Source organism: Neovison vison, chromosome 7, assembly GCF_020171115.1.
Source record: "Neovison vison isolate M4711 chromosome 7, ASM_NN_V1, whole genome shotgun sequence".
NCBI classification, from domain to species: Eukaryota; Metazoa; Chordata; class Mammalia; order Carnivora; family Mustelidae; genus Neogale; species Neogale vison.
In genome coordinates, this window is record NC_058097.1 from 177,949,488 (window position 1) to 177,965,039 (window position 15,552).

The following is a 15,552-nucleotide window of genomic DNA, read 5'->3' on the forward strand; positions in this document are numbered from 1 at the left end:
TTATGTTTGTTCGTTTCTTTTCTCTCGCCTTGACAGTTTTTGATGGTTTTTGGAGATTTAGAGGAAAGCAAACTGTACCCCAACCTCCCTCTCAGAGAGAAGCCTCAGTCTGTTCCCCTCTGGGTCTCCAAAGCACATTAAGTTCCCCCTCAGCCGCTGGCAGAGCAGGTTCCGAGTCTCGGTCCCTGGGGACACAGGAACTCTTGCTTGTACCCAAAACCACAACAGCGGCAGCTGTCTGGACAGCTCCAGACCGCCGGAGAGGTTCCAAGCAGCGATCGCACGCTGAGATTTTCCTGCTGGCCCGGGCTGGGAGTGCCTGGTCTTTCCGGGTCCGAAAGCACCGGGCTAGCACCTGCGCGCACCTCTCGCAGGGGAGGGTGTGGGGTGTGCATGTCTCAAGCTCTGATAGTATAGCGTGGCGTTCTGCCGGCTGGTGAGGGTCCCAGCCCCTCACGGGAGCCGGACGCCATGCGTTCAGGCGTGCTGGAGGCTCGGGGACCAAGACCTAGTTTCTCCGAAGCACTCTCTCTGTCTCCGCACCAGAGGTGGCTGTCCTGGGTCCGGGGACTAAAGCCCCTGGCCCTAACCACCCCGATTCCCCCAATTTCCCTCCATGATCCTCTGCTCTTTTTGAGTGCTTTCAACCAGACTCCAAGTTAATGCTGGTCCCCAGACGCAGGGCACTCTCATAGTACTTTCCAATGGATCGCCTCTGGTGGCTCCCTCCCCCTTTTGTTTATCTTTCGATATCAGTCTGACATTCCCACTCCGCTTTACCTGCCCACTGGAGTCTTCTGCCCCGGTAGAGATCCAGATGTGTATAATTCTGATCTCAGGCTGATTTCATGGGTGATCGGAGTTCTTCAGTAGGTAATCAGCTCACTTTAGGGTACAGGTTGAAATGGCGCCTCCTCCTACTTCCCTGCCATCTTATCTCCCCTCCTACAACATACATTCTTAATAAAAATTTTCAACAAAGTGAGTTTGGAAGGAACATACCTCAACATAATAAAGGCCATATTTGAAAAACCCACAGATAACATCATATTCAATGGTGAAAAACTGAGAGCTTTTCCTCGAAGATTGGGAATAAGACAAAGATATCCACTCTCATCACTTTCATTCTACATAGTACTGGAAGTCTTAGCCACAGCAATCAGACATGAAAAGGGAAGAAAATTCATCAAAACTGGTAAGGAAGAAGTAAAACACTCATTATTTGCAGATAACAAGATACTATTTACAGAAAACCTGAAAGACTCCATCAAAAAACTACTAGAACTGTTACATGAATTCAATAAAATTGAAAGATACAAAATCAATCTCTGTATACCAATAATGAAATAGCAGAAAGAGAAATTAAGAAAAAAATCCCATTTATAATTACACCAAAAATCATAAAATACCTTAAAATAAATTTAGCCAGAAAACTAGAAAACATTAATGAAAAAAACTGAAGACAACAAAAGCAAATGGAAAGATACTCAGTGCTCATGGATTGAAAGAATTAAAATTGTTAAAATGTCCATACTACTCAAAGGAATAATTAGAAAACATTCATAAAATAACTGAAGACAACAAAAACAAATGGAAAGATACTCAGTGCTCAGGGATTGAAAGAATTAAAATTGTTAAACTGTCCATACTACTCAAAGGAATCTACAGATCCAGTGCAATCCCTATCAAAATACCAACAGCATTTTTCACAGAACTAGAACAAACAATACTAAAATTTTTATGGAACCACAATAGACCCTGAATAGCCAAAGCAATCTTGAGAAAAAACAAAGCTGGAGGTATAACAATCCCAGATTTCAAGATATACTACAATGCTGTAGGAATCAAAATAGTATGGTACTGGCACAAAAACAGTTACATAGTCCAACAGAACCAAACAGAAGCCTAGGGCACCTGGATGGCTCAGTCGGTTAAGTATCTGCCTTCAACTCAGGTCATGATCCCAAGGTCCTGAGATTGAGTCGACACTGGGCTCCCTGCTCAGCAGGGAGTCTGCTTTCCCCTCTACCCTTCCCCCCACCCTGCACATGATCTTGCTTCTCAAAAAAAAAGAGTTCCTAGAAATAAACCCCATCAATATATGGTCAATTAATCTACAGCAGGGTGGGGCAAGAATATACAATGAGGAAAAGATAGTCTCCTCAATAATGTTGGGAAAACTGGACAGCTACATGCAAAAGAATGAAACTGGACCACTTTCTAATACCATACATGAAAGTAAACTCAAAATGGATTAAAGACCTAACCCTGAGACTTGAAACCATAAAAGTCCTAGAAGAAAACATATGTAATTGGCCTTGGATTTTGGCCTTAGCAACGTTTTTCTAGACATGTCTCCTCAGGCAAGGGGAAAAAAGTAAACTATTGGGACTAAATAAAATAAAAAGCTCCTATATAGGGAAGAAAATATCAACAATACTAAAAGGCAACCTACTGAATGAGTAGATATCTGCAAATGATATATCTGAAAAAGGGTTAATATCCAAAATATAAAGAACTTACACAGTATTATATGATGACAGATGGTAGCTACACTTGTGGGGAGCACAACTTGTCAAATCACTATGTTGTACACCTGAAACTAATGAAACACTGTGTGCCAACTATGCTTCAATTTAAAAAAAAAGAATACATACAACTCAATGCCAAAAAATTAATTAAATTGAAGATGGGCAGAAGACCTGAAAATTTTTCCAAAGAAGACATGGAAATGACCAACAGACACATGAAAAGATGTTCAACATCATTAACCAACAGAGAAATGCAAACCAAAACCACAATGAGATATCACCTTACACTTGTCAGAACACCTAGAATCAAAAAGACAAGAAATGACAAGTGTTGGTGAGGATGTGGAGGAAAAGGAACTATTGCGCACTATTGATGGGAATGTAAACTGGTGCAGCTGCTACAGGAAACAGTAAGGAGATACCTCAAAAAATTAAAAATTGTAGGGGCACCTGGGTGGGTTAAAGCCTCTGCCTTCAGCTCAGGTTGTGATCCCAGGGTTCTGGGATCCACAATGGGCTCTCTGCTCAGCAGGAAGCCTGCTTCTTCCTCTCTCTCTGCCTGCCTCTCTGCCTACTTGTGATCTTTGTCTGTCAAATAAATAAATAAAATCTTTTAAAAAATTAAAAATTCTAATACTGTAAGATCCTGTAATTCCATTACTGGGTATTTACCTAAAGAAAAGAAAAACACTAATTCAAAAAGACAGATACACCATGATGTTTACTACAGCATTATTCACAATAGCCAAATCATAGAAGCAACCCAAGTTCCCACTAGTAGGTGGATAATGAAAATGTGGTATATGTTTATAATGGAATATTACACAGCCATAAACAAGAATGAGATCTTGCCATTTGGGACAATGTGGATGGGCTTAAGGGTACTACGCTAAGTGAAATAATTCAGATACAGAAAGACAAGTGCCATAGAATTCCACTTACATGTGGGGTCTAAAAACAAAACAAATGAACAAAGAAGCAAACAGACTCTTAAATATAAGAACAAACTTGTGTTTGCTAGAGGAGAAGCGGGTGGACAGATGGGTGAAATATATAAAGGAAATTAAGAAGTATTAAACTTCCAGTTATAAAATAAGTCACGCACATGAAAATTACAGCATGAGGAAGATAGTCAATAATATTATAGTAACATAGTATGGTGACAAATGGGGACTACATTGATTTTGTGAGCACTGAGTAATATATAAGATTGTTGAATCAATATGTTGTACACTTGAAACTAATATAACACTGAATGTTAATTATACTTCAATTTTTTTAAAATTTACAGTAACTTACCAAATAATTTGGGGAAGATACTGCTATGCAACTATTCTGTCTCACATATGAGTTTCACCCACTAATATTAGCATTCATCAGTGGATCTTGCCTGTAGCAATTATTACTATAATGTTTTAAGGGCAATTTTCTATTTCTCTCCTTCCTTCTACATTTATTAATTGGAATCTCCTGTAAAGAAGATTTGTTCTGTCTCCCCCATTTATTTATTCAATCATATATTTTTATCAGTAGGAAATAATGGATATTTACTCTATTCTTATAGTAATTAACCAATACTATCATTACTTATTTTGTTGCTCAAATTGTTCTAGCTTTGTCCATGAGAAGCTCTTTCAGGTTTGCTTCTATATTCTTTTGAGGTGTTCCTTACTTTCTAGCACTACAAGATATCCAGCCCTGGAATGAACCATTTCTCCAAAAAGTCCTGGTTTCTTTTTTTAGATAATGATATTTAGAACAAAGATCTGGGCCCTTTATATGGTTGCTGATACTGGGATGTCACTATTTCTAAGCTTTTTCAGCAGAGCCAGAATATACTAATTCATGTACATACATACGTCTATATTTCTGTATCTTTTTATCTGCATACAATGAAATCGTGAGTTCATCCTGGTATCTCCAACTCTAATCTAGCAACATAGAGCTTTGTCTAGCTTATCTGTAACTTCTTTCTTCAACAGAGAAAAAAATTCTACCTACTCCTCACTATCTACAATTTTTGCTTATTTGTTCAACCCTGGCATACCTGTAGTTTCAGTCTTATTCCCATGAGAAACAAATGAACCAACTAGAGAGAGTGTTTATGTAACTTTTCGGTGTTACCCTTGCAGTATCTCATCTGATACTGTTTTCCAAAATTACTTAAGTCAGGGTCTCTTCCCACCAATTTCTTTCACTAAAGTGATGTCATTTGGTTAGTGAAACAGTTACAGATATTTTCACAGCCTGCATTCCATCTTGGAATGCTCCTGAATCCTGACTGAATTTTCACATACTGCATAGTTCAGTTTGTGGTGTAACTTTATGGGTTTTGACATACAGAGTAATGCTTCCACTACTACTTTACCGTACAGAACAGTCTATCACTCCCCAAAATTCTTTTAAGCATTCCATTTACAGTCAATGCCTATCCACACTTGTCAATCACAGATTTGTTTTCCATCCCTATAGTTTTGTATCTTCCAGAAAGTCCTATAAATGCACTGGATATTGCACAGCCTCTTAGATCTGGCTTCTTTCACTTAGAAAGATTCAGTCAAAATTTAATTAACTTGAGATTCACACTTTCATTTTTGAAGGTATTTTAGGAGAAGAGATTTCTCGGTTGGTAGTTATTCTTTTAGTACTTCAAAGTGTCACTGCATTGTCTTTGGGGCTGAATAATTATTACTGAGAAGTCCACTGCCAATTGTATTACTGTGCCTTTGAAAATAATGGGCCTTTTTCTACTTCTGGCTTCCTTTAAGATTTTCCAAGTGTGATTTTCTTTGTATTCATCACATTTGGGTCTTGCAGATTTGTAGGATTTTGATTTGTATGAATGTTTCATAAATAAGATATTTATCCTTTCTTCCATTTTGCATGAGGCAAATATTTCCTCTCAGCTGCTGGTTTTTAGACTTTGTTTATGGCAGCTTTATCCCATAGAAGCTAATAACTTGTATGTCACCATAACTAGCAATCTTTTCTTTTAGATAGGGTAATCTCTATTACTGAGACTATAAAAATTAAGTCTCATATTTTCTAATATATATACATCTTTTCCTTTGCATTTGATTTTTTCTAAAATTTATTTTTGTATATGAAGTATTGTGAATTTATTGACTATCATTATTTTCCCCACTGGTCTCATTTATTCTTTTACTGGTTTGCTTATTCCTACAACAGTGTCACATTTTTTTTTAAAGATTTTATTTATTTATTTGACAGAGAGAGATCACAAATAGGCAGAGAGGCAGGCAGAGAGAGGGAGGAGGAAGCAGGCTCCCCGCTGAGCAGAGAGCCCGATGCGGGACTCGATCCCAGGACCCTGGGATCATGACCTGAGCCGAAGGCAGCAGCTTAAACCACTGAGCCACCCAGGCGCCCCAGTGTCACATTTCTAATTATTATAAGATTAGGGCATGTTTTAATATCTGATAAAGCATGTAGCACTTCATTCTTATCTTTTGAAAAGCTTCTTGTCTATACTCATTTTTTTTCCAATTTTGCTGAGATAAAACTGACACATATAATAATGTATTATTATTATAATGCATTAGCTTAAGGTATATGAAATAATGATTTGATGTATGTATATATTCAAACATTTTCTTATTGATAAAACTTCAGAATCATCCTGCCAAATTCTGAAAAATTCCCGAGTTTTGATTGACATTAAATTTTTAGATGCTGTCTTAACCTGTTCAGTGTTCTATAACAAAATACCACTGACCATGTGATTCTAAGCAACAGAAATTAATTTCTCACAGTTGTGGAGACTGGAAATCTAAGATTGGGATACCACATGGCCAGATTCTCTTTCTGGTGACAGATGATCTCCAGTTCATAACCTTGCATTGTATATGGGGCTAGGGAGCTCTGTTAGAGTACTAATCCCATCTATCAGGGTTCTATCCCTCATACCTTAATCACCTCCCAAAGATCCTACTGCCTAATACTATCACACTGGACATTAGTTTACAACATTTGAATTTTGTAAGGACACAAATATCCAGACCATAGCAGATTCTTTGAAGGAACATAGAAATGAAAAACATAATCACTGAATATAAAACTCTAAGCAAGGAAAAACATCTGAAGAGACAATTAGGAAACAACAAAACAAAACCTGCAGAATGCAGTAGAGAGGTAAATACATGAAAAATATGAAAGAGTTAAGAATCATAAAAGATAAAATGACATGGTCCAACATATGACATGGTCCAACATATGACATGGTCCAATGAGAGTTCCAGAAGAAGGTAACAGAAGAAATAAGGAAGAGGCAATTCTCAAAAAGATCATGGCTGAAAATTTTCCTAAGATTAAGGAATCAAAATGAGTCCCAAGAAATGTAAATAAATTCTCACACGGATTCATTAAAACTGCAGATCATTAAAGATTTTAAAAAAAAACAAAAACTCCACAGAGCAAAAAGAAATGATGGATTACCTACAGAGAGATAATTAAATGAACATCAATTTCTCAACTGCAACAAAAGAATTCAACAAAATCTTTTCAAAATACTAACAGAACATAAATGGCAATTTACAAATCTATGGCAAAATAAAGACATTTTCTGGCAAGGCCAGGGGAGGGGAGAAAGAAAAGAGAAAAGAAAGCCTTTAGTTTTCCATTAACAGACCTTACAGTATTAAAACTAATCAAAAAAAAAAAAAGCTGGACCAGTTTCTGGAATATATAGAAGACAGCATCAGTATTTTTAACTAGAATAAAGCTTTGGAGACAGCTAAAACCTAAAACTACTCTTTCTTTACAGCTATTTCCAACATCAAACAAAGATAACTTTACCATGATTGCATGTTTTCTCTCTACTACTTAGGAAGATACAAACCCTATTCATTTGCTGATTAATCTGAAATTTTTAATATGTCTTCATAACTAAAAGAAGTCTATAGTTGGTCAATATCTTACCTCCTGAATAATATAAGGATCTAAGAATCAATTCCACTGGGATGCCTGGGTAGCTCCGTGGGTTAAGCCTCTGCCTTCAGCTCAGGTCATGATCTCAGGGTCCTGGGATAAAGCCCCACATCGGGCTCATCCCCTCTCTCTCTCTCTACCTGCCTCTCTGCCTACTTATCATCTCTGTCTGTCAAATAAATAAATAAAACCCTTTTTTTAAAAAAAGAAAAAGAATGAATTCCACCCAAATATATCAATAACTGCAGTTCAGTATTTTAGTTCTACATTTTTTAGCTTTACAAATTAAACATAGTTATTACTTTTGATTGGATCTCATTCTTTGTTTTCTTTTTGTTTTTTTTTTAAGATTTTATTTATTTATTTGACAGACAGAGATCACAAGTAGGCAGAGAAGCAGGCAGAGAGAGAGGAGGAAGCAGGCTCCCCGCTGAGCAGAGAACCTGATGCGGGGCTCGATCCCAAGACCCTGAGATCATGACCCAAGCAGAAGGCAGAGGCTCAACCCTCTGAGCCACCCAGGCACCCCTGTTTTCTTTTTAAAATGCTAAATAAAAATATCTCTTCACAGACTACCAAGGGGAAATATTAAAATTGTTCAGTGAAGACTCAGGAGAGCAGGAAGGGCATATGAGGTAAACAACACCTCATAAATAGGACCAAAATAAGGTGTTTTCTTGCTTAGCTGTGTCATACATGCCTGCCCAACATTTTGTACAAAAATATTCAGGTAGCTTTATTCATAAGAGCCACCAACTGAATACCACTCAGGCGTCCACCAACAGATAGACAAATTGTGTTATATTTATATAATAGAATAGTAGTCGGGCACCTGGGTGGCTCAGTGGATTAAGCCTCTGCCTTCAGCTCAGGTCATGATCTCAGGGTTCTGGGATCGAACCCCACATCAGGCTCTCTGCTCAGCAGGGAGCCTGCTTTGCCCTCCCCCTCTGTCTGCCTCTCTACCTACTTGTGACTTCTCTGTCAAATAAATAAATAATTTTTTTAAAAAAATAGAATAGTAGTCAACTATAAAAAGGAAAAAAACTACTGATGTTCTATTTTTAATTTCTTAATGAATCTCCACACTGTTTTCCAAAGTGGCAGTGCCAACTTGCATTCCCACCAACAGTACAAGAAGGTTCCCCTTTCTCCACATCCTAACACTTGTTTACTGTCTTGTTGATTTTGGCCATTCTAACTGGTGTAAGGTGGTATCTCACTGTGGTTTTGACTTGAATCTCCCTGATGGCTAATGATGGTGAAAATCTTTTCATGTGTCTGTCTACTGGGTATTTACCCCAAAGATAGAGATGTAGTGAAAAGAAGGACCGTCTGTACCCCAATGTCCATAGCAGCAGTGGCCACAGTCACCAAACTGTGGAAAGAGCCAAGATGCCATGCCCTTCAATTGGAGGAACGTTGTGAAAGATGTGGTCCATATATACAATGGAGTACTACTCAGCCATCAGAAAGGATGAATACCCAACTTTTGTATCAACATGGACTGGACTGAAGGAGATTATGATGAGGGAAATAAGTCAAGCAGAGAGAGTCAACTGTCATATGGTTTCACTTACTTGTGGAACATAAGGCATAACACGGAGGACACTGGAAGATGGAGAGGAGAAGAGAGTTGGGGGAAATCGGAGGGGGAGATAAACCATGAGAGACTGTGGACACTGAGAAACAAATTGAGGATGGGGGGGCTGGGTGAGCCTAGTGGTGGGTATTAAGGAGGGCATGTATTGCATGGAGCACTGGGTGTTGGTATATAAACAATCAATCTTGGAACACTGAAAAATAAAAATTAGGAAAAAAAACCTACTGATGTTTAAAATAGCAAATTAATGTGCCACGGTGAGTGCTGTGAAGTGTGTAAACCTGGTGATTCACAGAACTGTACCCCTGGGGCCAATAATATATGTTAATTTTTAATATTAAATTAAAAAGAAATAAATAAATAATTAATAATTAAAATAAAATAAAATAGCAAATTAATCTCAAAAATATCATGGTGAGTAAAATAAACTAATCCCTGATGGAAAAAAAAGGAACAATGGTTTCTGGATAGGTAAGGATGAGAAATAAGTTAAAAATGACATGGAGGAATTCTCTGGGAAAATTAGTAATGATCTTGACAAGGATTTGGATGACACAGTGATAAGCATTTGTTAAAACTCATGAAATGGTGCACTTAAGAACAATACATTTAATTGTACAGTTGACCTTTGAACAACTATTGTATTTTTGAAATTTTCCCTAATAAAATATGGGAGGAAAAATTAAATTCCACAATAGGAATAAAGTGCTAACATATTGGTAAATTTGAAAGCCAATACATCTCTTTTTCCAATAAAGGGGGAAAATTTTCCCCTTCTTAAGAAGTTCTTCTTAAAGTTCTTCTTTCAGTGAAGAATATTAAAAGTAGCATATACTGGGGCGCCCAGGTGGTTCAGTGGGTTAAAGCCTCTGCCTTTGACTCAGGTCATGATCCCAGGGTCCTAGGATCGAGCCCCGCATCGGGCTCTCTGCTCAGCAGGGAGACTGCTTCCCTTCCTCTCTCTCTGCCTGACTCTCTGCCTGCTTGTGATCTCTGTCTATCAAATAAATAAATAAAATCTTTTTAAAAAATAAAAAATAAAAGTAGCATATACTTCTTCACTTAGTTATTAAAAAATTCCTGTTGCTACACTGAAACTCTCAAAAGAATTTTAAAACAAGCTCATTTTTTAAGTTAGAAATATAAACAGACTAAATATAATGCTTGAATCACAGTAAAACAGAATATGAAGTTCTTAAGTTACCTAAAGTTGCTTTAACTTAGAAAAGATACCACTTTAAGTTATTCTTACAAAAATCATTTTTTTACTGCTTAACCAACATATCCATTTTTAGCAGGATTTCTTTATTAAATAGGTTTTAATTGTACAGTAATAAGTATCTTTCTATAAGACAAACATTGTGGAAATTAAATTGTCTTATTATGATAACAAGTTTCAATATTTTTAAATCCTAGAACAAGAATCACATAATAAAAATGTTATTTCAGATATTTTTTTTCAGAGCTCATTTTCAGGAAAGCCCCAATTCTATTGATTCTCCTTCCTGTTTCTCCCTTTTTTTTTTTTTAAGATTTTATTAATTTATTTGAGAGAGAGAACACAAGCAGACAGAGCAGCAGGCAGAGGGAGAGGGAGAAGCAGGTTCCCCACTGAGCAGAGAGCCTGAAAGGCCTTTAAATCCCAGGACCGTGGAATCTTGACCTGAACCCAAGGCAGACACTTAACCAACTGAGCCACCCAGGCACCCTCCTGTCTCTTCTGTCCTAGTTTCAGAGTTATATATAAATCCTAATGACCCCATCCCTCGTTCATTATTACAGTAGTTTTATAGTCTATTTTTTCCACTCCATAATCTTAACAACTCCTATCCCATCTTATAGAAAACGGACAACACACGCTTCAAATTTAGAACCACAGAGTCTCAGAAATGAAGGGCTTTTAAGGGGTTTTGAACAATAGAGATCTGCTGAATCAAACAACTTTTACAATTTTATATAGGGGCACCTGGGAGGCTCAGTTGGTTAAGCACCTGACCCTTGATTTCTGCTCAGATCATGATCTCAGGGTTGTGGGATGAAGCCCCAGGTTTGGCTCCCAGCTTGGTCCTCTCTCTGCCCCTGTTCCTCCCTGCTCACTCACTCTCTCTCTCCTTCTTCTCTTTCTCTCTCTAATAAATAAATTCTAAAAAATCTTTAAAAACCCAATTTTATGTAGATATTTCCCTTCTAAACAAATACCTCATGAGATACCACTTTAAAAAATAAGGACATTTTATTCTTTGAATCAGAATACTTATTACATACATTTATTTTGTCACTTAAAAAGGTATTGCCCTTGGGGCGCCTGGGTCGCTCAGTGGATTAAGCCGCTGCCTTCAGCTCAGGTCATGATCTCAGTGTCCTAAGATCAAGCCCCACATCAGGCTCTTTGTTCAGTGGCGAGCCTGCTTCTCTCTCTCTCTCTGCCTACTTGTGATCTCTCTCTCTCTGTCAAATAAATAAATAAAATCTTTTTTTTAAATGTATTGCCCTGTTTCATTACTTAATCACTCATAGGCACCTATCTCATAGCCTTTAACAAAAATGTAATCTCCTGAAAAGCAACTCTTTTTTTATCAGCCATAGTGTCTAACTATGTGCTACCTATGCACTCCAAGGCACTCAGTAAATACTAGCTGGCTTATTAAGTGTTTAACAACCTGAAAATCCTTTTTACTTTTTGCTTTGTAAATTATTTTTCCTTCAGTGATATCAACTAGATTGTCTTTTTCTCTTTTACTTCATTATCCGGACTGTATTTCTTCTTTTAAAATAAGAAGTTATTTTGTTAGGTCTTTTTATCTCCTTAAACCAAATGGCTGGACAAAATTAAGTTCCCGGATTACAAAAAGCATTTTAAAAATGACCTTACCCTTCTCATCCGTAACTCTTCTAATGCTTCCAGTAAACTTGTTTTGAAATCTAATAGCTGAATTGAAAACATAGTCTCTGAAGAACTTGGAAGAGCAAAGGCAGATGATGACGAATCAGTCTTAAAATCATTCTCCATATTAACATTTATTTCCTGTAATATAAAAAAGTTTGAACTGAAAAAAAAATCATTTATTTAATTTTTTAAAGTACAAGCAGAGTTACCATAAAAATATAACAACCAGTATCCCATAATCTTCTAGGTTTAACACTAAGTAACAGTTTTGTCATCACTGTTCTGATCTTGATACATAAAACACTGAGCAATGATGATCCCCCCACAGTTCCTCTGTGGCTGAGGCTTTTTCTGTTACTTTAGTATCTATAGGGACTAAATTTTCTGCATGCCCCTACACACCGCATCCTAAAAGCTAGATTCCTAAAGTTCAGTAATTGCTTCGTATTGAGGCTGCAAGACACTATGCTTCCTAACTTTGCCTTGATATACAGCATTCAATAAGGATGGTATGAATACTAATAGTAATGCAGTCTTTAAACCCTACAAAGTTGAAAGAGGAAGAATGGAATAACTATCTTTTATTAAAAACCAAGACACTTATATATCTTTCTTGACCCAGATAATGTATGGATCAGACTGCAAGAAACTTCTCAACTTTTCATAGTAACAATTATCAATTCATGGATAGTTGGAAAGAAATGTACAGGGAATCCTACACATCATTCACCCAGCCTCTCTTGATGTTAATATCATGCAGAATAATAGTCCACTATAAAAACTGTGTATCTGACATTGATACAATCCACATAATTTATCATAATTCTACCAGTTATACATCCACTCATGTGTGTGTTTAATTTCTTGCAAGTTTATTATATCTATAGCTTCATGTAACTACTGCAGTCAAAATATAGAACTGTACCATCAACCATGGTTCCCTCATGCAGCTTCTTAGTTTCTATACCCACTACTACACTAATACGTTCTCTATTTCTATAATCATTATTGCAACAATATTAAATAAATGGAAATATACACATATAACCTATTAACTGGATTTTTTCATGGGCGTCTGGCTGGCTCAGTCAGTAGGACATGTAAGTCTTGATCTTAGGCTTGTGAATTTGAGCCCCACGCTAGGTACAGAGATCACTTAATTAATTAGCTAATCTCCCTAATAAAAGAATATTGGATTTTTTTCAATCATAATAATCACCTTGAATCTAAGTTGTTGTATCAACAGTTCATTCCTTTCTATTGCTGAGTCCATGATATGGACATACTATGGTTTGTTTACTATGCACTTACTGAGGGATATCTGAGCTGTTTTCAGTTCTGAGTTTTATGAAAAAGGCTGCCATGAATGAATATTCATATACAAGTTTCTACATGACATTAAGTTTTCATTTCTTAGAGATAAATGTCCAAAGGTACAATTGCTGGACTGAATGAAGAGAGTCCACTTTTGGTTGTGAAAGAAACTGCCAAACTGTTTTCCAGAATGGTAATACCATTTCCCATTCTCACTGGCAATGTATGAGTGATCAAGCTTCTCCAATCCCTACGAGCTTTCAATGTTAACACTAATTTTTATTCTAGCTATTCTGATAGGTATTATTTCAGAAAGCATTACTAGCATTACTGAGAGAAACAGAACCAATAGGCTGTGTATGTATATAGATAGATAAATTTATTTTAAGGAAATGGCTCATGTGATTGGGAGTCTGGCAAACCTGAAATGTTCAGGGCAGGCCAGCAGGCTAAATACTTGTGAAGAGCTGATATTGCAATTTGGCCAAAGGCAATCCAGAAGCAGAATTCCTTATATCTTGGGGAACTTGAGTCTTTTCCTCTTAAGGCATTCAACTGTTTGGATGAAGACCACCCACATTATGGAGCATAATCTGCTTTATTTAAAGTCTACTGATTTAAATGTTACTCTCATCTAAATATCATCTTCACAGCAGTATCTAGATGGGTATTTGGCCAAATACATTTGGTCAATATATTTTTTAATATTTTTTAAAATGAGTTTACCTTTCATAGCCTAGCCAACTTGACCATAAAATTAACCATTACAGGTGTGTACACAAGAAACTTTCTTAAAGGAAAACTTCCACTCCTGAAATTGATGGGTTATGTTATCTGGAAGAACCCTCCAACTAAAAACAAATAATAGTTTTGAATAAAATGTTTTTAAACTTTTTTAAAAGAATCAAAGACTTAGCAAGATAATTTAAAAAATTATGAAGCCAAATTCTAAATTCCAAAAAGACCATGAACCAAGAAATAAACACAAAAAGCCATCTTTACCCTGCATGCATTTGCCAAATTGAATATAATTAAATAACAGCATTGATGACCTCTGGTTTGAGAGATAGGGAATCCAAACCTAGGGCCTGCCAAAGTAGGAAGTCAAATAAGAAACCTATTATATTAAGTAGAATTCAGAAGTGTTAAACTCAGGATATGTTGAAGAAAAATAACCTACCTTCTATATGATAATTGCCTAGGTGTCAAGCAGATGAAACATAAAAAAGAAAAAAGGGAACAAGAGACAAGGAGTGAAAAAATAAAAAATGTCACATCCCAGAAAGTTGTAAACAATTTAATTTCAGAGGAGTTTGTTAGCAAAGATTCTTTCATAGGATGGTAAAAGAAACTTCAACTTATGAATAGGATTTCAAATGTTTCTAGACTGGCAGTGCCCATGAGAACCAGGCAGAACCAAATAAAAATTCTTTCCAGAGAAATATAACTGTATTGTAGGTACTCAAAAAATCTTCAAAAATATTTTTCAAGGACAATAAGAAAACATAATCAGACATACAACACAACAGTGCATTATGAGAGCAGAAAAAAATAGGTAATAGGGGTTTGAAGTGGCGGGGGGGTGGGAGGTTGGGGTACCAGGTGGTGGGTATTATAGAGGGCATGGCTTGCATGGAGCACTGGGTGTGGTGAAAAAATAATGAATACTGTTTTTCTGAAAATAAATAAATTGGTAAAAAAAATAGGTAATAGAAACAAGCACACATCTACAGATTTTGCCATTATCACAAAAAAAATTAAAGAATTATCCTTACTATGTTTAAAAAAATAAAATCAAGGTTGAAACTATCCACAAAGGAGATTTTTTAAAGATCCCAGTATAATTTCTAGATAGGAAGAGTATATAATCTACTGATAACTTAATATTTCTGACAAAGACTAGGCATAGCTGAAGGGAGATTTAGTGTAACTGGAAACAGATGAGGTACAATATCAAGAATGCAGCAAGGAAATATAAAAATGGAAAGTACAGAAGACTGGTTAAGAAAACTGAATCTAAAGTGAGAGGCTATACCAATTCCACAAAGAAGAAAGAAATAAAGAGACATAAACTATATTCTGAAGAAATAACAGCTGAGAATTTTCTAGAACTGAAGAAAACACCAAGATTCAGATTAAGAAGTCCAGTGAATCCAAAAATACTGCATTTGATTTAATTCTAACTGAAAAGAAAGAAGCATGCGGGTTGCATTGAGAAACTGAAGAGAAAGGAGTCAATTTTTTGTTTTGATTTCATGTTGAATTAATTG

At 36.4% G+C, this 15,552-nt stretch overlaps 1 protein-coding gene across 1 annotated transcript in view; it reads right to left on the reverse strand.

The window, feature by feature from the left end:
* CCDC73 (coiled-coil domain containing 73) overlaps nt 1-12,091 on the reverse strand; it is a 113,212-nt gene extending 101,121 nt beyond the window's left edge. The window contains exon 1 of the mRNA XM_044259030.1: nt 11,954-12,091. Coding sequence (XP_044114965.1) covers nt 11,954-12,091 — 138 coding nt within the window. The remainder of the gene's footprint in view (nt 1-11,953) is intronic.
* Between the last annotated feature and the right edge of the window lie 3,461 nt (nt 12,092-15,552).